This window comes from Lissotriton vulgaris, chromosome 2_2, assembly GCF_964263255.1.
Source record: "Lissotriton vulgaris chromosome 2_2, aLisVul1.2, whole genome shotgun sequence".
Taxonomy (NCBI): Eukaryota; Metazoa; Chordata; class Amphibia; order Caudata; family Salamandridae; genus Lissotriton; species Lissotriton vulgaris.
The window spans coordinates 72,927,093-72,949,680 of NC_141688.1; the positions used below are offsets into that span (position 1 = coordinate 72,927,093).

The following is a 22,588-nucleotide window of genomic DNA, read 5'->3' on the forward strand; positions in this document are numbered from 1 at the left end:
AGTCCTGGGTATGGAACTGCGTATGGAAGCCCGTAGATGTATACTAAATATCAGGGAGACAACTGATCTCAACACATATAAAAAGCAATGGGTAACATTGGCGCTCATGATAGCGAAGCGCAATGTGGCCCAATTGTGGGGAGCCAGTCAGCCGCCTCGGGTGGAGAAGTGCAGGGAGGACTTGGACTGGTGTTATGTTCAGGGAAAGATCAGTGTATTCAGCCAGGGGTGCCCGGGGAAGTGGAGCAAGATCTGGAAGGCATGGAACACATACAGGGGGGATAGCTGAACCCCCCCAGTGGGTCCAAGTGAAGCCGAGGAGCACGCATCCCCTTCATCCGTCAACTGAGTTAAATTACAATATATCTTGGAGGTATGGAAATGTCATTTACTGATCGATAATAATTTGAATTATGTCACCTGATGTTTCTTTGTTGATTTTGTTTAATAAAAAGAAAAAAAAAGAGTTCTAAATAAACCAGACTTTTCAAACATGGCAGCATGGTTGCTCTTAAATATTCCTGTCTCCAACTTCCTTAGGAAACTTCACTGGCTGCCTGTCAGGCAGAGGGGACGTTTTAAGGCACTCTGTATCGTATATAAAGTTTAGCATGACCAAGGCCCCAACTTACTAAAAAAAAGCTTCACCTGATACACGCCTGCCAGATCTTTATATGCGGTTTCTGAGTTACGTGTGGTGGTGCCCAGTTTTCGGCGAGTCACCTGAGGCAGCAGAGGCTTCGTGCACAACACTGCTAAGCTGTGGAACGACTACCCTCTCTTTATCAAGGCTCTGCCAAACCTCCTGGCATTTAGGAAATCTCAGAAAACTTGGCTATTCTCCACCAGTTAGCTCTCCGGTTCCTTCTGTGAATCTCAGCTAGCACAAAGATGCCTCCGGGCATTCGTGAGCTCTACTAGACTGACTAACATACATAACACAGCTCAGTACTTCACTGAGTGTTCTCTTTGTTGGCAGAAACAGGACGTTAGAGGGTTCAGGCAGTGCCCAGAACACTGATAATCTCTCAGGTTGTTGCTACAGGTTGATGCTTGTGTTCAGACAACGCCCTAAATATTCATAAGTGTGTAGGTTTTTAGTAGACGTTTTACTTTGTTGTAAACAGACACTACTCTATAAATGTAGTGTTCATAATCTTGGCAGAGGGTAATGCCTTAAACTGTTACCCTCCACACTGCATAGTGATCATATTATGGGCAGACATATGTCCTTGGAGTATCAACACTCTCCAATGTACAATAATTGATCATATTGGTACATATCAAGCCTTGTAGAGTTCAGACACTGCCTTGCACACTAATAATCACACTGGTTGTTGTCAGAGATCGCTCTATACATTCATGCGTGCAGATTGGTAGTAGAGCTGGTATTTCGTTATGTTATGTTTCATAATGACTGGTTCTTTGGTTGATGCTTTAACTGATGGCAAAGTAAGGAGTTCATATCCATAGCCTTCCCTTTAAACATTGTGTTCAAGGTGCTAGCAGGAGTTAAGGTCTGTGTTTTTCAGACAGTACCCTGCTTGCTGCAGAGTGATCAAATTATAGTCAGCTATATGGCTTCGGTCTGTACAACTTCTGTGCTCAGATTTTTGTATGGGGAAGAATTTCGTAATGTTCTAACACTAGCTTGTACACTTCTGTGCGCCCAGATTGTAAGGAAAGATAATATTACAGTAAAAGAAGTTTTAAGGAATGGGCACAGTGGGCTCAGGTTCAGGGCCCCTGCCTTTCTGGGGCCCTCCTCAGAGAGTCCGGCTCTGATGACCTTGAATAATTCTTAAACAGATTGCTGTTAATAGTGTTTTCCTTTAATTTATTTTTAATGTGGTGAATGTGTGAGAGTCGTTTACAGAAAATTTTCAGACAAATGTGTTAATGTTTCATCCAACACCCATAACAAAAGGTTTCTTTTAGATCAAAGCAGGACTTCACATATGAGAAATGGGAAGGTGTCACAGAGATTATTTGCAGTAATTTTAGTAAGCTGCTGCTGTGTTACAATATTGAAAACACATGTCACTACCCCTGAATATTAGATGTAAACACTTTTCGAATTTGGACCAGTGTGCCTGTGCACTGTCAGTAACCTGAACAAAGAGGGCATGAAAGAGCTGTAACTGGACCATAAATTCAAAGCTGCTCCAAACAGGGGCCCCAAAAATAGGTCTGGCCCAGGGCCCCCAAAATCCTTAATTACAGTATGAGGGCCTTGCAGTGCGTTGTGCGATAGGTATTCAAATTGCTGGGACAGGAAGTATTTTATAGCATTAGCACTGCCTTGCAAACTTGTAGGTACTCAGGTTGTAGGCATTAGCAGGGGATTGTAATATAAGGACAGTAGCCTTTTGAAGGCATTGATAGGATTTCATAGCATCAGGACACTGCGCTGTACGTTGTTAGGCGCACCAAAAAATTTGCAGCCGGAAAAAGTATAGTTTCTGACAGAGCCATGTACCTAGCTGTGTGCTGAATAAGTTGCCAGTTAAAGCCCTCTGTATCATGTTTCAGAGCTGTAGCCCATAGATTCTGCTGTATTAATAAGTGTAGCATACTACTGTTTGAAGAGTGAATTATTCAAAGCACAAAGAACAGAGATGGGCATTTCACAGCGAGGCCCAAACATTACAATTGTGGCATGGAAACATTTATGAATGTAAAAAATCTAGGCGTGGTTCCTTCACAAATCATCCTTATCCTCATCACCAGACTTCTTTCCTTGTTCTGGCGAATAATAGACAAAAAAACACACAAAGACCGCGTGATCATTGGAATGGAATTCTTTTACATCTTTTTATTGGTACCCAAGAATCCTTCTAAAATACAAGCTCCATATAGCAGCACCTCATCAAAATAACTTCTTTTCCTGCCCTGTTCCAAGAAGCGTTCATCATGAAAATAGCCTTCTGTAGAACAAGAATATAAAAATAAAAAGTCCACTCATATCCACAGATACAGCATCTTTGAGTGGAAGGCACCTGGAATCCTGGACTGTTCGCCTCTGGGGTCTCTTGGGAGAATGGGGTGCTACAGAACCTCTGGGGGGATGCAAGGCAAAATGTTAAGGGAGTTCTGTAAACTGTACTCGATACCGTCCCTCTTGCCCCAAATGCTGCAGTCCAACCTGTTGCACCTTTGTTTGAGTCCAAGATGTGCTGCACTGTATTATATGCTAGGCTTTTGGTCCATCGCAGCTTCGCTCTGTATTTCATTTTGGGACAGGTGCTTATGTTGTCTTTAGTGGAATCCAGATAGCGCTCTGCCACTTGTGGGGCATTGGATTCTCTGCTGGTCCTGTGTGACACATGTATTATCCTAGGTTATCGCCTCTTTTGCCCTATGAAGATCCTGCTGCAGTGCTTTGTGCTGGTCTCCAGTGCCTTCTTTACTACCTCTGTCTTGGTCTCCACTGGCCACTGGCCATTGTGCTAGTTCCTAGTTTCTACACCAGTGCCCCTGTGTAATAGCTAATGCACTTTTCTGCTTTGGGGTGGGCAGGATGAGGCGCAGCATTGAAACAGGAAATTCCAGATTCTATGAAAGTCCAGTGGCCTTTTGGATGCTACAGGCATTTACTCGAAGGGTGCTAAAAGGCAGAAATCCTCCCACCAAGCTGCAGCAACTAAGAGTGGAACATTGCTGAACTTGGTGTCTGTTGCTTCTCTCTATGTGGCTTGGGCTGCTTGAGCTGTATCTTCCCAATCAACGCTTCGCTAGACAACTTTTTCCTGCATGCGTGATTCAGCAAAGTGCGGGTGCAAAAAAACAAAAGGAAGGTGGGGAATATTCATCATAAAACCGCCATATTCCCCAAGTAATGTAGTCCACAAGTACCCTGGATGCATCTAAAAAAAGAAAGAAATTCATCCTGAGCCCCAACAGTCTGAGTTGCGGAAAAGGTAAAGAGGCATCCTTTTCCCAAACGGTGTACATGACTTGCTCCATCAGGCAGAGAAAGCGGAGAGGGTGGGTCTACAGGAAAAGAAAATTCCCCATAAGCGTTGAACCTTCTGATGTTTGTAGCCATGATGGATCAGGTCCCTCATCTTGTCCAAAGAAATATGATAAACAATGTCATTCAGTTCCTCCAGTATGGAGCAAGAAGAACAATCAGGGGAACTGCAAGAGCACTCGTCTTCGAGTCCAAAAGCACCTGTAAAAGTGGATTTTATGAATAAAGAGTCACGTCTGAAAAGCGATCTGACCTTTCTACTGAATCAACTAGTGTATTAAGCTGGATTCTCTTGCAAGCTCTCCTTCCCATGTAGCCATATGTATTCTCAGAAGATAATAGTATCTCATCTTATCAGAGCAATGTTCCTAGATGGCAAATAATGGCATTTGTAAAGTTAAACTATTTTTGGTGCCACGCTGATAAGAGAGGAAGGGCAGGGTTGAGGTTAAGGACTATTGTGTTATTTGCTGGATGGCAAGCCCCCAAGTTTCTTTAGCTTTCTGGGTTGGCTATTTGGCTCCAAGAGCCAGTTTTTGAGCCAAAAAAGGAAAATCGCCCTACAATTGCAGATGAATTTTAGGACGTAACAGTCTCCCATCTGTGTCCTGGTAATGAGTAGGCCACGAGTAGGTCCAGGGTAAACTAAAAAAAGATTCCCTAGCACTTGCAACATTAAAGGTTGTCATACATGCGTAAGGTCTTCTCCAGCTGCTGGCTGACCCGCTGGTAGAAGAGTATCTGCTCCTTCAGGTAGGCTTGCATCATCAGCTTGAAGTCCTCGATGCGCCGCTCATGGAAGTAGTTCATCTCCGCTTGTAGCGCAAAGCCCACTACTCTGCATCGCTTGCGGATACCATCTGCCTCATTTTGATCCATTCGGCCCTCATCGCTCATACGCTGGCTCTCTTTTACCTTTGCGAATGCTCCTAGGGAGACGAGAAGAGAGAAAAAAACAAATAATTAATTAGGTCAATGCCGCCAGCTGAATGTCATCCTCACTCTATCCACCTCTAGAAGACGCTTACATTTAGTTGATAACATGTATCAAACAGAAGTTTAGAAAAAGTAATTAAATCAAAAAGATTGTGAAAATTGTGAATGTTTACAGTCCTCGCTTACAGAAACCAGGATGTGGGTGAAAGGACGGATATTGGTGAGGGGCATATATGTGTGTGTGCACTGGACTGTATCAAGTGCAATGCATATTAAGATTGAGGTATATGGGAGAAGTAAGCATGCATGGTTTACTTTATAGCATAATATGAAGAATGACAGGTTCGACTAAGATTTCTGGACAGAAACCTGAAGTGTAGTGCATGAGGTGGATAAGCAGAGCGGTTTGTGGCAACCCAGCTCTCTGAAAGCAAGTGGTTTATCACAGGTCATTCTGGCATCGCTCCTGGTGTAAACAAATCATTAATATCATAAAAGAAGTGCACAATAAGCATTACAGTACATTAGATAAAGGTGACACATTCGGGGGGCTAACTGACGGTGAATGAGAGGGATCATTCAGTAATTCTGTGTTACAGTGCCGAGGCTCCCACAGTCTTTCAGGCTACTACTCAAGCTTCGCGGTGTCCAGTAGGACTCAGCACCGAACAGGATCAAACCCCCAGAGTGACAGCTACTGCCATATGATGGATTTCCTAGTAGCAAGCACAGGAGGGCATATTTACATGAAAATGGAGCAGGGCGGTACCGCATGCAATTTTGCTGCGCCGAGCTGCATAATTTTGAAAATGCAGGGATGCAGCGATATTAACAAGAATACAGCCCATCCCTGTGCTCACGCCTGCACTGGTGCTAAAAAAGAGCTGCCTAGCGCCATTGCAGGCACTCTTGCTCCATGGTGCAAGAGTGCCTGCGTTGCAGGGATGATTGTTGTCGTGCAAGAAGGGACACCTTCCTGCACAAAAATAATCATTATTGGCTTTTTGCTCCTTCTATGTGTGCTGCAAAAGTACCTTGCAGGCGGGTGCAGTGAAAGATTGTAACTGCCTGCAAGGGGATGTTTGGAAGGCCCATTAACCCTCCACTTGTGGGCTGCCATCAGGGAGCACACTGACAGTATGCCACTTTTTTATAACCCACTTTCAGTAGACCTCCTGACCGCTTCTTTGCCTTTATGTCTATGACCATAATACAGCACAAGCACAGAAGTAAAGAAATTCTTAATTTGCATGTGATGTGGCCAGGCAAATGAGGGAATGCCCTTTTGGGATAGCCCTGGTGCTACATGTGCACTAGCGCTATCTGTACTACAGAAGGGGCCGCAGAAGCATCTGCCATGAATTGAAGAAAACTGTTTCATGTATTTGGAAAACTGATACATCACTTGAAGTTACATAACCAGATTTCTTTAACTGCCTTAGAAAACAGAACTAATTTGTAGAGAATTTGTGCTGAAAATACAACATGGTTCCACCATGTGTTCAAAGGAGGCTGAACTCTTAAAATCCCTGGGGAGGGACATTCTTGCTCGACATCCCATGAAAGGCGTGGAATACTTCAAATAAGCGCCTTTTCAAAACGTGCTACTTTGTCATCTGTAAATTTGAAATGCAAAATGTCCACAATTTTAACCCCTAAGTTCCACCCGAAGCAAAGGGGCTCACTTCCTCACTCACTATGTGCTATTTGAGGCAACTATTAACGTACCACCTCTCAAAGTTTACCAGCTGCCATTAGCATGGATCAGGGTGGACCGGGACAGAAAATAGGGTTGGGCACTAAAACATACGTGGATCGTCTCTCTTAATGAATTGGAAAGGTAAAAAATGTGTCGATTATGGGCAGTTTTGATCTTGTAAAGACACGCTGTGGAAATGTTTTGCAAGCTATGAGAGTCTGCGTGGATTTAAGCTTGCTGCAGGCAATGGTTGTTTCATTATCAGGAAAATCAACTGCACAAAAACAGCCCAGCAGGTCCCGAAAAACACCCAAAAAACGGCACACATACTCGCCTGTCAAACCTGCCCATCGGACACCTCCTGACTGCCCCTTGGGCCAGTCCGCCCTTGTGTGGATAACATTAGTTTTGGAAGAGCAGAAAGGCCTGCAGCAGGTAGGACTGAGGTGCACTGACTAAGGTGTGTGTGTGTGTGTGTGTGTGTGTGTGTGGAAAACGCACGGATTGAAAGTGCGCAGGCGTTGCAGGTCAGAACTACTTTGCATTGGAAGGGCGGCCTGCTCGCAGATGCTTCCGCAGGGCTGTGTCAACAGTGCACCTCCTGGGCGCGGTTACAGCGGGAGAAGGGCACATCCTGTCATGAGGTACTGCTTCCACCATGAAACCACGGCAGAGGATTATTTTACAATCCGAAATTAATGATTCAGCTTAACATAACTCTAGCCAGCTGTTAAAAGGTGGAAGTGTGAAGGGCGGTGAATGGGACGAAATCAGATCTCTACACGTTTAGGCTCCTCCTCAGTGCGTTACCCTACGTGGCCAACAGGGGGCGATAGCCTCTCAGCCTCGCCCTCAGCTCACCACTGGCCGAACTATGGATTTTCTTTTTTGCCCACCAGGGATAGCCTGTGCCATCTTGTGACGGTTGTCTCTGGCCTTCTTTCTGCTGGCAGAAAGGAGCTAGGATGCCGAGCTAGAACATCTGTGCATGAAAAGGCTGTTTGGGTGGGGTGTGAAAAATAGACCAGTGTCTGTTGCAGGTCTGCAGGAAGACTGCCACTGCAAAACCGGAAAACATCACAAACTCCACGAGTGAGCTCCTGCAGAGCACATTAGGGATGGGCGACTGCTATTCTCAGACCACCTTAGAATGTTGTAAAAATATTGTGTTTTTTTGTACGTTGATATTTTAACACAGAAACGCGTTTCCATTTTTTTTCTAGCCCTCTACCATCCATTTCATTGCAAATATCCAGCAAATGTTAAGTGCTCCTTAGGGTATTAATTTGCCATAGATTCACAACGTGGACATGCAGCTTTTTAACACACTTTTGGAATAGTCACCCAACATAGCACTGCACAAACAGCAGAGTGAACCAGCTGCTAGGGTGTTTGGGCTGTTAAAAAATCTGGATTAAGAGCACTATTAGAATATGGAAGCTGTCTTCTGTAAAAGAACACAAAGCCAATGAACTTTAACACACACCCGACTTGAAGCCCCAAAGAATCAATGATATATTTCTTTATTCTATTTTAAAAGCTTTTTGTAGAGTAAACCACATCAGTCATGACAACATAGTGTTTTACAAAGAAGAAACTGGATAGAGGTATAATCCTTATAAATCACATTGAGACAGGGTGCATGTATACTAAAGATCAAATAGAGTAATACGAAGAACATGCACATAATTACATAATTATACAAACAGTAAGAAGCATTTTACATGGTCTAGAACAAAGGAGTAAAAATATATTAACATACCATGAGAGGAGGATTTACACAGCTTGTTTTTTCTTATTAATCTAATAACCATTGTGACCAAGACCTTCTTAATTAATTCACTCTTTAGTACTCTTGGGAAACTTGGAGAGGCAGCTTCAAAACGCCAGGCTGTGGTTGGGGTATGGATTTCCCATTTTCCACAAGTTAAAATCTCAGTTTTAGAGGAATCTTAATTCAGACGATTTTGTAATATTCATTTCTTTACTCCCTGTAGACATTCAGTAAATCCAGATTACTAAAGTGTTAAAAGCTTCTCCAGTTTATAGACAAAGAAGGTGTCGTCGGAGTAGGTGTAAGTTACGTTTAAAGGAGTTGATATTCTCTGGAGCGGGAGTCGGATAGACATTGAGGTGGGGCATCTGTGGTGTCCTGGGGGAATGGTGGTAGCGACACTTTTTGCATTTTATCTGTGAGGTAGGAATGAGCCATTTTCAGTCTTTAAGTAGAAGCTGGTGGTGCCTTGTGTTGAAAGCTGCTGAGGGATAAAGAGTGAAGCAACTTCTTTGGAGTATCCCTTAATATAGGGTCATCCCATATTGCAAGAAACGCTGATTTAGTGACTTTCAAGGTAGGAACCGGTCTGCTTGCCAGAGACCATGCTGTTTTCTTAAGCACACCTGAGATCCAAATGACTGGTTCTTTTACCCAAAATAAACTGTTTGTTATAGGGCTGCATTGGTTTGGAATAAAACAAAAGGTTGACGGGTGAATTGCTTGAATTTCAGCAACTGTCAACAAGCTGGGCCTGTATTTCAGTCCACTGTTTTTTGCTACTAGGAGGACATATGCAAATTAACCTTGGCCCGGCTCCAATAAGGTAACGTCTAGTCTGAACTGCCATCCGTGACCCCCCCCAAATGGGTACACAAATAAAGACATAACTTTATTTCTGCTGCACAGTGAGCATGGGACCCGCGTCACACTTAAGAGTCTCGCAGCGAGGAAAAGAAAAAGTTCATGGTTTGAATGCTTGGATTAATCTTACCGGTCATTCGCTAATCACCTTTGGTCCTGCTGTGGTAAGTACAATCCAGATGAACTGCCAGGTTGGGTTCCCTCTAGATGAGAAAAGAAGCAAACCCCAGGACATGTTTGGCCTACGTAGCACTCATCAATGACTCAGACCATGATTCCTATTCATCTTGTGTGACCACCGTTGGTGGTAGGTGATTGCTTCAAGATTACAGATCAGCCTACAGTCTGACAACAAGGTTCATAGGATATTTACATCATGATAGTCAAATGTGATATACAATACGGATTCCAGGAGGATAGCTTCAAAGATTGCTTTAGGTGAAGGTAGTCCATAGATTAGAAGGAATGAGGAGGTGAAACTCGATCGTTGATGGTATCCGATCATGGTATCCGATAAAGTGGTTTTATAAACTACAGCTATTACCTTTCTTGTAAGGTCAGTTTATGTAAAGCATTGGGTATCTATTTGGGATGACTAAATGTAGACTGTCTGAAGGATCACCTCCCATCCAAGTCTCTGTGAAATAAAGGAGATTGTGCCTGGAGTCACTTAGTTGATCGCGCATGTAGATTTCTTTTTCCGAAAGGGCATTGTGTTGACTAAGATGGAAGACAAATGCTCACAGGGATATTAGGAAGATTGTGGTTCTTCAGTCTTGTTGATAGTTACTCTTGATGATGGACACATAGTAGGTGGGAGAATGTGGGATGGACGGGGTACTTTGAGCTGTTGGGTGCCCGGGAGTCAGGCACAGGTGAGCTCAGACTATCCTGGCAGTTGTTCAAGTAGTCACTCTACAGGATTGTTGGTGAATTCAACAATTGGTTGATGATGTTATTCTGTTTTTTTTGGGGGGGGGCTTTCATCATTTTCTGCTGTGATCATTTGAGAGCTTCCTGAAGAACTGAATTTTAAAATATACTGTTCCTTTAGGGTGAGGTATTAAAAAGTCCCTTCAATGTCAGCTAGACAGAAGTCTGCTCAGTATTTATTCCAGTGCATGTACAGTACAATACACTAAGATAGTAGGGACAAGCATATGTGAATGAATCTCCCGCACACCCACTCCACCTTTAAAGATAGCTACCAGTTTGCCACAAAACAGTAAGTGTACCACTGTCATCATCACTCAGGACACCGAAACACTTTCCACATTGGTGACAAACTCTAAAAGTAAAATACACTATCAACACACCAAAATAATAATATGCATAAATGTAACAACTTTATCTTGCATTCCTATTCAAACTACTCTATGTTTAAGTGCAGCTACAACTAACACGATAAAAGCATTGTTACAGTGATCACACACAACACCAAAACACTTCCTTATATGGATCACACTCTAAACCCATATCCTGCAGCCAATCATGACAAATGGAATAGCCTCATAGCTGTCCATTGAAATACCCTTTGTGGCCTTGTTATGGATATTATGATCTACACAACTGTAGCTACTAATCAATACAATTTGGACATGAAACAGGTCCTTATGGGTATCCTTAATCCAACACACCCAAGCGTCTCCACACTGCAGCTGCAGACAAGACTAATGCACGCTGTATGGACCAGTTGTGTTATTTGTGGGGTATGCCAGCACTGAAGGGTCGCTTCCTCAGCAATGAATGTGGCACCAGCAAACATTCCTTTTACCCTGCAAGTTTACAGTCAAAATGTCTAATTTAGTGGGGTGAATCTTCTGCCTTTGTTCACATACCCAAACATGAACATGAACACTTTAGCAAAGTTCCTCACTCGAGAATAATTTTCCTATTCAAGCATTAGCTTCTTGATAATGCCCTCAAGTTTCACTCCTGTGAACTACTGCACCTTGAGATTTCAGTTATTCAGCAAGTTGGAACTATGAATGCTCTTTGATTACGCATAGACAATCGGTGGATCATTAGTTGGTGGAAGAAACCTGGGTTTAGCGAAAAGTAGAGAAACTGAGATAAGCGTAGTTTGAGCTGAGGAGCCGAGACTGACAGTGTTAAGAGCAGAGTGGGTCCTACAGAATGGTTTTTTTTGTGATCTTGAGTGAACAGGTTAGGTTTTTGATGCCTACAAGCTCATCAGGAGCATATGTGAAACTATAAGTTTCTAAATGGATATGAAGTATGAATATGGATGGGAGCAGAAATAGACGTACTTAGACCCCCTCAAACCTTTTTAACCAGAAGTAAAAAGCTTGTAAAAAGTTGGTGAACTATTAAACAGGAAGAAGAAAAGTAGAGGAATTCAGTTCAGTCAGTTCCCTCTTGAACATTTGGAGGGCAACGATTTTTACTTGCAAAAACTGGTTGCGATAAAAAGTGTGAGTCTTGGATAAACACAAATTTGGTTATAATTGTTCTTATTTGTGCGTGCAGCGGCTAGCATTAGCTTTTTAGGTCTCATAGAGAGACCTATAGTGGTGAAACCACAAAGTTAAACCATCCGGATTGCAATGCGGTTTTTTAACAGTTCACGTGAAATCACGTGACCACAAGCACGAGCATTTCCCCACCTCAAAGCTATCAGCCTCCCTCCCACAGCTTCCCCCAGCTCCCTTCTCCTCCCCCTAATTGCTTTTTTTTTGTTCACGGTCGCCAGGCTGTGAGCTGCTTCAAAGCGATCCGCTCCGCCCCCCTGCTGCACCCAGCGCTGGCCTCACTTCTCCCCCCTAATTGCTTACCAGCCATGTCACACACCACCATTTGCTGTGCCTCTCATCGGAGCATCAGACCTTCTCTTTCCCCTCATTAACAGGCTTATCTCGCCTGCTGAATTATTTCCGCATTTTGAAAAATCTTCCCTGCATTCGTGCTTATCCACAACGTTTTGTTTTATGCTTGCCTCTCTTTCCTGCTCTATCTCGATGTCTCCGTCTCTCTCTGTGCAGGCATGCTATGCCCTTCTCGGTCTTTGTGTATGTCTGTGCAGCTGACAGTATGCCCAGACGTGGGTCCGTGCTCACTACATCACCCATCAATTGTTTATTTTGCATATGTGCAGCTGACAGCATCCTTGTGTCTTTCAGCCTGGCAGAGGGCCCCCGGGGCTGCTTGGATGTCCGACTGATGGTCTGAAAGTCTGTCAGTTACTGAGTCCGGCTGTCAATCAACTAAATATCTAAACTATTTCACTATCTAAACATGCCTGTGTGTCTCTGTATCTATCCATACATGTGCAGGTCGCTGAATCCGTGTCTCTTGATTTACCAGCCTCGTAGTCACCTAGCAGGTTTAGCCTTCTATCTATTCATGTTTAGCTGCCTGTATCTCTAGTATTAACTATCTGGTTATCTCTGTGCGCGTGTCTGACAGTCACTGTATCACTGAATCTCTCTCTCTCTGCCTGTCGTGCGTTATCATGGCGCATACACATCTACGTCTCGCAGACTGCGCACCGAGGGGGGCTATAATCCAGCACAGAGTGGAATTCAGTGAATGTCGCACACAGTTGGAATGCTCGGCTCTGCCTTCTTTATCCCCAGTCCACAGTCCGCGCAAACTCTGCTCCGCTGATCTCGCTGTCTTCCCTCGCTCGATCGGCGCGGTATCGGCTGCCTCCCACCTTATTTCCATCAGTGCGGCAGTGCCGCGGGTGGTCACAAGGTGGCCCCCTCGTGCCGCGCAGACAAGGTTACTGATCGCTCAGAGACCCCCGATCTATCGGCCAGAGGCATGCCAGTCTTAGCTTTCCTGTCTTACAGAGCTGCATCCTGGGATGTGTAGTCTAATTTAAGAAAAAAATTAGGCGTGCCTGTTCGGATACGTATATATTTACTAGAATGCATTTCTCTCAAATGTTGGTATCAAAAAAATCAGAAGGACTATAAGAAAATACCAAATGTTAATCATATAGTTCAAGAGATGCTGTTTTAAGTACAGAAAGTGGCGGTACTGTCTAAATAAATTTGAATGTACGACTGAGGACTTAGCTCTGATGTCTGGGCATAGGACTGTGTACCCAAAGGAAGGTTTTGCTGCCCGAGTCTATGTTATTGTTTACCCGGAGATATAGCTCTGCTGTCTAAACCTCTTATGTATCAGAGTTATAGCTCGGCTGTCTAAATCTAAGGGATTGTGTAACCCGAGAAACAGTTCTGCGGTCGAAGCACACACAGTTTTGTAACTGCTGCCTAAGTCTGTAGGATTGTGCACCCAAAGGCATCATTTTGCCGATGAGTTTATGGGATTGTGTTCCCAGAAATATAGCGCTGCTGCCTCCGCATTCTTGATTGTGATCAGTGTGTAACCTCTAGTGTGCAAAAGTCTCGATTTTAATTTTGCCAGCCGGCCAATGTTGCCAAAGCATGCCTCCGCCATACTGGCATCTGTCCAATTTATAGGTGACTGCCACTGCAGCAGGAAGTTTTGCCTCATGCATTGTGAGAACTGGTCTGGGGAGGAATAAAGGTGTGCCAGCAGGCACCTATGCAGTAGTGGCATGGCAGAACTGTCACCCCCCTCGAAGGTCCTTTCGATGGGCCTTAATGTGGGGTTCATATCCAAAACATGCATAACACATGTTCTTGATGTGCTTGGAGATTCGAAACGACACATGGGCGTTAGTCACTTTTCTGCCTTTGACGACCGACATTTCAATGACAGCCCCAGACAGAAAGGCTGCCGGCCGAATTAACGTACGATATGCTGGCCTTAACCCCTTCGATGCTGATGACGAGCTCAGCTCGTCATCAGCCATGGGTGGCGTGTGCTGATGACGAGCTGAGCTCGTCATGTAACGCCGTAATTTAAATTGTGCAGCACAGCGCAAAAATCACCGCAGCAGCGATGCGGTTAATTTCCACAAGTGTCAGGTTTACTGAAAGGGTGTTGCTGAGCGTAAAGCCAGCTGCCACTCTGCTATTGAGAACATCGTTAATTGCCATACTCTGAGTTTTAGACATGAATATTGATTCGCCATAATGCCAGGGGAGCACAAATGATGTCACACACCCTTTGACCTTACCAACATCACAAGAAGTTGCTTAATTTGGCCGTTGACCCTGAATCTATCTAAGGAGTGATGTCACTTGAAGTCACTTTGATGACATCACAATAATTGGCATAGTTGGAAGTTCCATTTTCGCTGCATGATAACTATAGAAACACTACACAGACAAATGTCACATAGATCTGAATGAAAAACCTAGACTCTGAACAGGTTAAATATTCAAGCCCCTTGATGGTGGGGCAACCAAATGAAACCTGATGATCAAAAGGACTTTACCCCATTTTTTTTCAGTGTGTGCAACGGGGGCCCCCACGTATGAAAAAACGCCCTCCTATGTGCCAGCATTTTGTCATAAGTCCCCCAAAATGCCGTGGGTGACCCATCTGGTCAAAAAATGCAAATTTGCCACTGTCAGAATTATGCCATTAGTTGCGTCCTTACACTGTGGGTAACCCTTATGTCAGCAAATACCTCTAGTATGTCAGCACCTGCATTTTGGCATGGTTGCCCACCTCCCATGACTGTCCTCTCTTATGGCAAGAATTAGATCTAATGTGCCAGCATCAGTAGTTTGTCCCAGGTGACTGTCGTGCTAAGAATGGACGTCAGTGTGCCAGTGCCAGCTTTCTATCAATGGTGCTTCTCTAAGCTAAGAAATACCTTCAGAATGATAGGAGTGATGGCAGGGGCGCAAGCATAACACACCACCACATTCTCAATCACTCTGTTACATTTACACACTCATTCATTCTCACTCTCTTGCATGCACTCTTACTCTCCATCCTTCACACCCACTCTTACTCACTTATTCTTACAATGGCACTTACTTTCACTCATTCTGAATCTTTTATTTACACTCACCTTCATATCCTCTCTCACTCGTGTTTTCTTACTCTCACTCTTCTTGATTCTCGATGATTCACCCATTCTTACTCAAATAAACGTAATCAATCACGCTCCCCACATTCTCCAACAATTCATCGCTCATTAGGTCTCGCGACCTATCAATGCGCATTCAAGTGCTCAAAATACTCGTGAAACCATGGGTTTTTTTGGTGCGGTTTTCTTCGAGTTCACGTGAATCACGTGACCAAACAAGCACGCGCATCAGCCTCCCTCCCTACGGCCGCCACCACATCAAGGGGCTTCTCCCAGCGTGTGCTCTGCGGCTTCTCCTCCCCTAATTATTCATGGCTGGCCGGTGGCCGGCCGTACTTTCAGTTTCCCGCAGTCCCCCACTAAGGCATACTTTTATAAACAGCATTGTGATGCGCACTGGCACCTATTGAAGAACTTCTGAAATAAATGCCCCTATATAGAAAGAGCAGGCTTCTCCAATGAGTAGCTCGTGAGCAACAAGCAGCTCTCTGGCTATGTGCTTCTCTGCTCAGACTTCTAGGCCTGGCCTATTGTCATGGTCTCCGATATTGCATGGCTTTGTCTGCTTTCCGCTCCGCCAAAGCAATCACGTTCAATTTCTCTCCTTTTGAGACGGGGCCTCCAGGCGGTGGGTGAAAGCGGCGGCAAGTTCAGCTGATGGAAGGGGTGGTCGAACCAGGTTAGCTTTTCACCGAGTGAGTTGGGGACGTCTTAATATGAGTTTCAGAGTGTGTGGGGGTACACAGGGAACACCCGCCTCTTTCATATCTTTGTGTATACATCTATTTACATTAGGTTTTCTGTAGCGCGAACTGAGCCCGTAGCAGTCATAAGTGACAGTATACACATTACGTCCACACATTGCAGAGCACAACGATTTTTTTAATTTCAAAACACTCGTATGTTTAACACAAACTTTCCAATGTCTTTCTCTTAGCAAGGTCAGATGCTACACTTTATTTTCCGGTTACTAATTTGCAGTTGTTACTTGTTTGATACCCTGGACACATACCTTGTTCTGTTGTATAGCGCTCTAAAGCCCATGAGCCAAGTCCGCGCTATAGAAAACCGCGACTAATCAAATAAAATAAAGAGCAGAGTATCGCCAGCGCCTTGTTGTTGTGTTGAGGCGCCAGAATGTGAGGTGGAGTCGGACATCCAACAATGGCCTGGGTGTGAGGGTTTTGCAATCAGCCCCTCTCCACGGGGAGGATAAGGGGACATTGTCCTGATGGTGACAGAGGCGGGTCCTCATGCCAGCCGGGGGTGGAGGGGAGAAACGACTCTTGCTGCTGAGACGACCCCTCCATGTGGGGTGTGAAGAGCCCCCTTACTGGTTCCGAGGGCTCCGCATGCACCCCCTCCGCCCTCACCCCCGATAGGCAGCTGTGAGCCGCAGGCCAGGTGAAGGGCCTGCACCCCAGGAGCCAGGGCGATCAGTGAACTTCCACCCCTTCCGGACGCCCACCCCCCAAACTTTCCTTATCACATAAGTGAACAAAAGGGAAGCACACGCAGCCTGTATTCCCTGTTAAAACTCTTATGCAAAGAGCTGCAGCCGAGAGACACGACCCCTGCGGAGGCATCCAAGCCGGGGGGCGGGGCCTGAATCGGAATGGAATTCTGTTCACTCTGGCAATATCCAGCCGGATCCAGAGCACATATACTGCTCTCAGTGCTCTGAGTGTAAAACCTGCGGCACGAGCCAATCTCGGTGCCGGCGCCGACCCCCACTGCATCCCAACTCACCTCCCAGCGGAGCTCGCAGCACTCCAGCACACCCTGGTTCACTCCAGCATACCGCAGGACACCCTGGTGCACTCAGGACACCCAAGTGCACTCCAGCATACTGCAGTGCACCCAGCACACCCTAGTGTACTCCAGCATACCGCAGTGCACCCAGTACACCCTAGTGTACTCCAGCATACCGCAGTGCACCCAGCACACCCTGGTGCACTCCACATACCGCAGGGCACCCAGCACACCACAGTGTACCCAGCGCACCGCAGGGCATCCAGCACACCCACGTGCACTCCAGCATACCACAGTGCACCCAGCTCACCCATGTGCACTCCAGCATACCTATGTGCACTCCAGCATACCGCAGTGCACCCAGCACACCCTAGTGCACTCCAGAATACCTCAATGCACCCAGCACAACCTGGTGCACTCCAGCATACCGCAGTGCACCCAGCTCACCCATGTACACTCCAGCATACCGCAGTGCACTCCAGCATACCGCAGTGCGCTCCAGCTCACCCATGTGCACTCCAGCATACCGCAGGGCTCCCAGCACACCCTGGTGCACTCAGGACACCCATGTGCACTCCAGCATACTGCAGTGCACCCAGCACACTCTAGTGTACTCCAGCATACCGCAGTGCACCCAGCACACCCTGGTGCACTCCACATACCGCAGGGCACCCAGCACACCACAGTGTACCCAGCGCACCGCAGTGCATCCAGCACACCCATGTGCACTCCAGCATACCACAGTGCAATAGCTCACTCACACTGCACACAGGCCTCACTCAGTGCACACAGCCCTCAATCACACTGCACACAGTCCGCAATCAGTGCATACTGCACACACTCAGTGCACACAGCCCTAACTCACAGTGCACACAGCCCTCACTTAGTGCACACAGCTCTCACTCGCACTGCACACAGGCCTCACTCACACTGAACACAGGCCTCACTCACAGTGCACACAGCCCTCACTCACAGTGCACACAGCGCACTGCGCACACACAGGCACTGCATACACACACCGGCACTGCGCACACACAGGCAACAACAACATCTATCCGCACCACCACAGCATCAATCCATGCAAAAATTCAGCAACAACTATTTATAAAATCTTCGCTCAATGTTTCAAACTTTATTACAAATGCCACAACATTTTTTTAAGATTTCACTTCTAATCTTAGATATTCTTCACCAAAAAAAACACTGAACATAATATTCACAAAAGGTATTTAGGAAAGTTTACAATATTGCCATTATACATTATAAATAACTTTTATTTCAATATTAATTAATTAACAAAAAAAAACATTTATATTACTAAGATATATACATCTAAGTCACGTAAATACAAAACATGTGGCATTACAAATGCTATAAGTGTCACATTTGCTAAAGTTAAAATTATTGGCATTGTAAAGCACTAAACATAAATATAAAATATCATTTACAAAAACCAATAGCTCCAACTTTCCTACTGCGAGACCTATTGGCAACGCCAGTGCTTGTTTTCAATGCAATGATGGACCTGTGTCCAGTGCATTAAGCATGCCAGCTCATTTCACCAAACCACTAGTTGCAATATCTTCTTAACTCCAACTGAACCGGTTCATTTAGAACTTCTGACCTTAAAATATAGTCATCTAGTATTCAAGCAAAATGTACCATTGGCAGCCCAGCCATCCTACGATTTAAATCAACCAGTCCTCTAATACACAAGGCCGTAAATTAACCTTAAATCCTCACAGGTTTTGATTTGATTTGTCAATTTATAAAGCGCACGAATGCCCGAAGGCGTTTTGGCGCTATGACAGACCCTCGACTCTCGAGAATGGTAACTAGAGCTGTGCAGAAAACAACCAGGTTTTTACTTCCTTCCTGAAGGATTCCAAGGATGGGCTGATTTTTATAGAAAAAGGCAGCTGATTCCAGGTTCGGAATGCATGTACCAGGAAGCTTCTTCCACCCCAACTAGCTCGTCTGAATTTTGGGACCCTAATGAGTTTCAATTGGCCGGATCTAAGAAGTCTTGTTGGTTTGTATTGTTTTAGATGTGACTTCAGGAATTGTGATCCAGTTCCATGTAGTGCTTTATAGGCCAGGCACAGTGTTTTGAATTGCACCCTTTTTAGGTCTCGCTATTCGATGCGCACGCATCGAGCTTGCGAGGATATAGGGCTTTAAACAAACTTTACCTAGACTGGGCGATTTGGTGCTGTGTCCGTGGCTTTTAGGTCAATGCGCAAGCGCATTGACCGAAAATGCGCGTGCACAGCATCAAATCGCCAGCCATCTGTTGCCCAGCTTGGTGCCGCTCCACCCCCTGCCTGATCAAAGGCTTTCACGGCCGGCCGGCCGTGCTTTCAGTTTCCCGGCCGGCCGTGTCTTCTTTTCTTTTAACTTGTTTTATTTACAGGGTATACGATTCGAACTCCAATCCCCAAATATCTGTGAAAATCGCATTTTTCCAGAGCCTTGCCGTCACCTCGGCATTTTTAAGTATGGGCCTGTAAGAACGTATGTGAAACTTGGCTGCGGGGCAGAGACAGATGGAGGCTTCAATAGGCTCATCGGTGCTCCATTGAGCCACGGCAAGCAACTACAATCCCAAACTGCCACAAGAGGGCACCACATTACAACAAAGTATTCCCTAAAATATTATTGTTCGAGGAAAAGAGCGTCAGAATACAATCAGAAGCTCTGCGCAATAGAGGCTCGACATTAGACACAGCTGGTGTGAAATCAAAGGCGCTCATTTATACGGATATTCATAACCGAGCAAGCGCCACTGAGCCTCTCTTCAACGCACCCCCGCCCTCCAGTCTGTTTGCTCTCCTATTAGGAATACTCGTCTGTCCGAGACTTTACTGAATTCGGGCACTACTGCTGTTGGAGGAGGGTACTATCATCATACATACATTTACCACTTTTTGTCTGAAGACAAGTCATTCCCTTAGTTTAGAGACAGCCTTCTGCTGGAGTATGCTGGCTTTCTCTAGAGTATGCAGTGGCGTAGCAAAGGCCCCAATAGGGCGGTGCGAGTTTTGGGGGCGGCAGCCTCTACCCTCCCCCGCCGAGGGGCGGCAACACGGAGACCGCCACGGGCGGCCAACGTGCTTGCTACCCCACTGAGTGTATGAATACCTCCGAAGTATTCACTACATCTCACTACCCTTAACCTGAGCTCTTATAACACCGCACGCACACACGCACTCACACACAGACAGACACACGCAGGCACTTGCAAACAGACTCACATGCATGCACTCACATACACACACCCACATACACACTCAGACACACACACACACACACACACACATGCACATGCACACACACTCACACTCACATGAATACTCCCACTCAGACACACACGCACACAACTAGCGGCAGGCTGAAACACAAAGTAAATAATAAATACAAAACAACATGTAATCTTTATGACAGGGATTACACTGCCACTGACAAAGGTAAACAAAAGTTAGCTCAGGATTTGCAACACTGCATATTCTTCTCTTCGCTCAAGTTTGACTTGCAACTGTGGGGAGGGGGCGGTGTAGTCGCCAGAGCACTTCCACCTCATAATCTGGAAGCATAAATCACCCCGCCCTCCCTCGCCCCATTGTTCGGCTCCCATTTCCTGTAAAGTTCAATTCACAGTTTCTGTATTTTGTGGTCGCCTTTACATAGTGCATTACACAGTGAGTTACAGCCCTCAGTTCACGACAGGCGACACTGTTTAAAGCTGTTTTCAAGCTTTATTACAAATCACAAAAAATATGTTAATATTTCACTTCTGTTCTTGGATTCTCATCACAATAAAAAACACTGAATATAATCTTCACAAAAGTTATTTACAAAAGTTTAAGCTATTGCCATTACAAATTAAATAAATTTAACAATTAATTTAACAAAAAAAATAAAAGCCATTGTTATTTGTAATATTAATACATCTAAGTCACGTAAATAAAAAACATGTTGCATTACAAATGCTATAGGTGTCACATTTGCGAAAGTTATAACTATTGGCATTGTAAATGGCAAAGCTATTAATTTAGCTATTTTAACAAACACATAAATAAAAAAAATGTAATTTATAAGACCAATAGCTCATACTTTCCTAATGCGAGACCTATTGCATTTCCAATGCTTGTTGCAATTGGCAGCCAATGCAGAGTTTTTAGTTTGTGGCGGATTGGATCAAACATGGGTATGCCTAGAACCAGCCTGGCTGCTGCATTCTGCAGGCGTTGTAATTTGGCTATGATTTTTGTCCTAGCTCCTGCATATAGGCCATTCCCGTAGTCCAGTCTTGACAAGGCTAAAGCTGTCACTACTGTCTTACGTGAATCCTGTGGTAGGTAAGGCAGTATCTTTTTCTGTTGTGTCCTCCACATCCTTGCATCCAGGTCACTTTAGTCCCCATTAAAGTATATGCCAAAAAGCAGATAGAGACTCTGTGTGGGATACTTCAAAACCCAGGATCCCAGCATCTTTGGCACATCATGTGGTTTATGATGTTCAGCCCATGTCTCTAGAAATGTTTTTTTACCACGTGACAGATACCCGGTGACAGCAAAGCTGCAAAGTGGCCCTGTAGTGTGACACCTGTTAATCTGTCCTAGTTTTTTTATCCAACATAAATTTGCGGTGTGATTTTTAATGCAGTACATTTAAATAGGGTAATTGAACTGAGTGGCAACGGAGGACTAATTATTTGTCAGGACTGAAAATGCGGCAAGCGAAAATAGGAGGAGAAGATAAGGTCAGTTGGCTAAGCTGCTTATTGTAGAACCTGTGTCTCAGATGTATCCTGATATGAGCTTATGGATGTGATTAGTGGGATTCTAAGTAAATCACTTAATCTCCTGCGTCTAAAACTGTACCTATCTGTGAAATGGTATACAAGTATGAATATGGGAAATGTAATGTCCCTGTAAAGAGTGTAAATCCTTAATTAATTTAGCATGCAAAAGTAAAGTATCCATCATATTTAAAAGAGCGAAGAGCTGACACACTTCTTCATCAGAAAGGTAGCTGATGTTCTGCTTCAATGGGCGAAGGTTCAAACGGCTGAAGGGCAGGTTGCTAACATCTCCCCCAACATCAGCATGTTTGATCACATCCCAAAAGAGGAAAAAAATACATTTGCCGCTCCAATAATGGAGACGCTGTATCTGTTGAACACCCCTCAGTTTCTGACCCTACTTCATTCAAATAAATCAGGTTCTCCACTACACCCCGTCTTTGACCAATCTTAGCCTTCTGCACCCAGACGTACTCTAAATCGTGGTCGGGTTTCTTAATTCTGCACTGCAAGGGGAATACATCCTGCTGGCATGGAAGCATGCTATGGTCCTACCACTTAAAAAAAGCCTAACCTTGGCCCCACTAATTGGTCTAACTTCAGACTGATCTCAATGCATCACATTCTCTACAAAATCCTGGAGAAACATGTGAAATTGCGGCCTACCACCTCTGTGGAAGGCCACAACTCTCTCCACTCATCACAGTCAGTTTTCAGGGTTGGGCACAGCACTGAATTACCCTCCTAGGAGTTACGGAACATTTTAGATGACTCCTGGACGAGGACGGTACAGTCGAGCATTTCTACCTGATCTCAGTGCGGCCTTCGACACGGTTTCCCACTGC

The 22,588-nt window shown here is 45.0% G+C and overlaps 1 protein-coding gene across 1 annotated transcript in view; it reads right to left on the minus strand.

Annotated features, from left to right (window-relative positions):
• Positions 1-2,789: 2,789 nt before the first annotated feature.
• SNX33 (sorting nexin 33) overlaps positions 2,790-22,588 on the minus strand; it is a 158,385-nt gene continuing 138,586 nt past the window's right edge. The window contains exon 4 of the mRNA XM_086959299.1: positions 2,790-4,902. Coding sequence (XP_086815425.1) covers positions 4,649-4,902 — 254 coding nt within the window. The 3' untranslated portion in view covers positions 2,790-4,648. The remainder of the gene's footprint in view (positions 4,903-22,588) is intronic.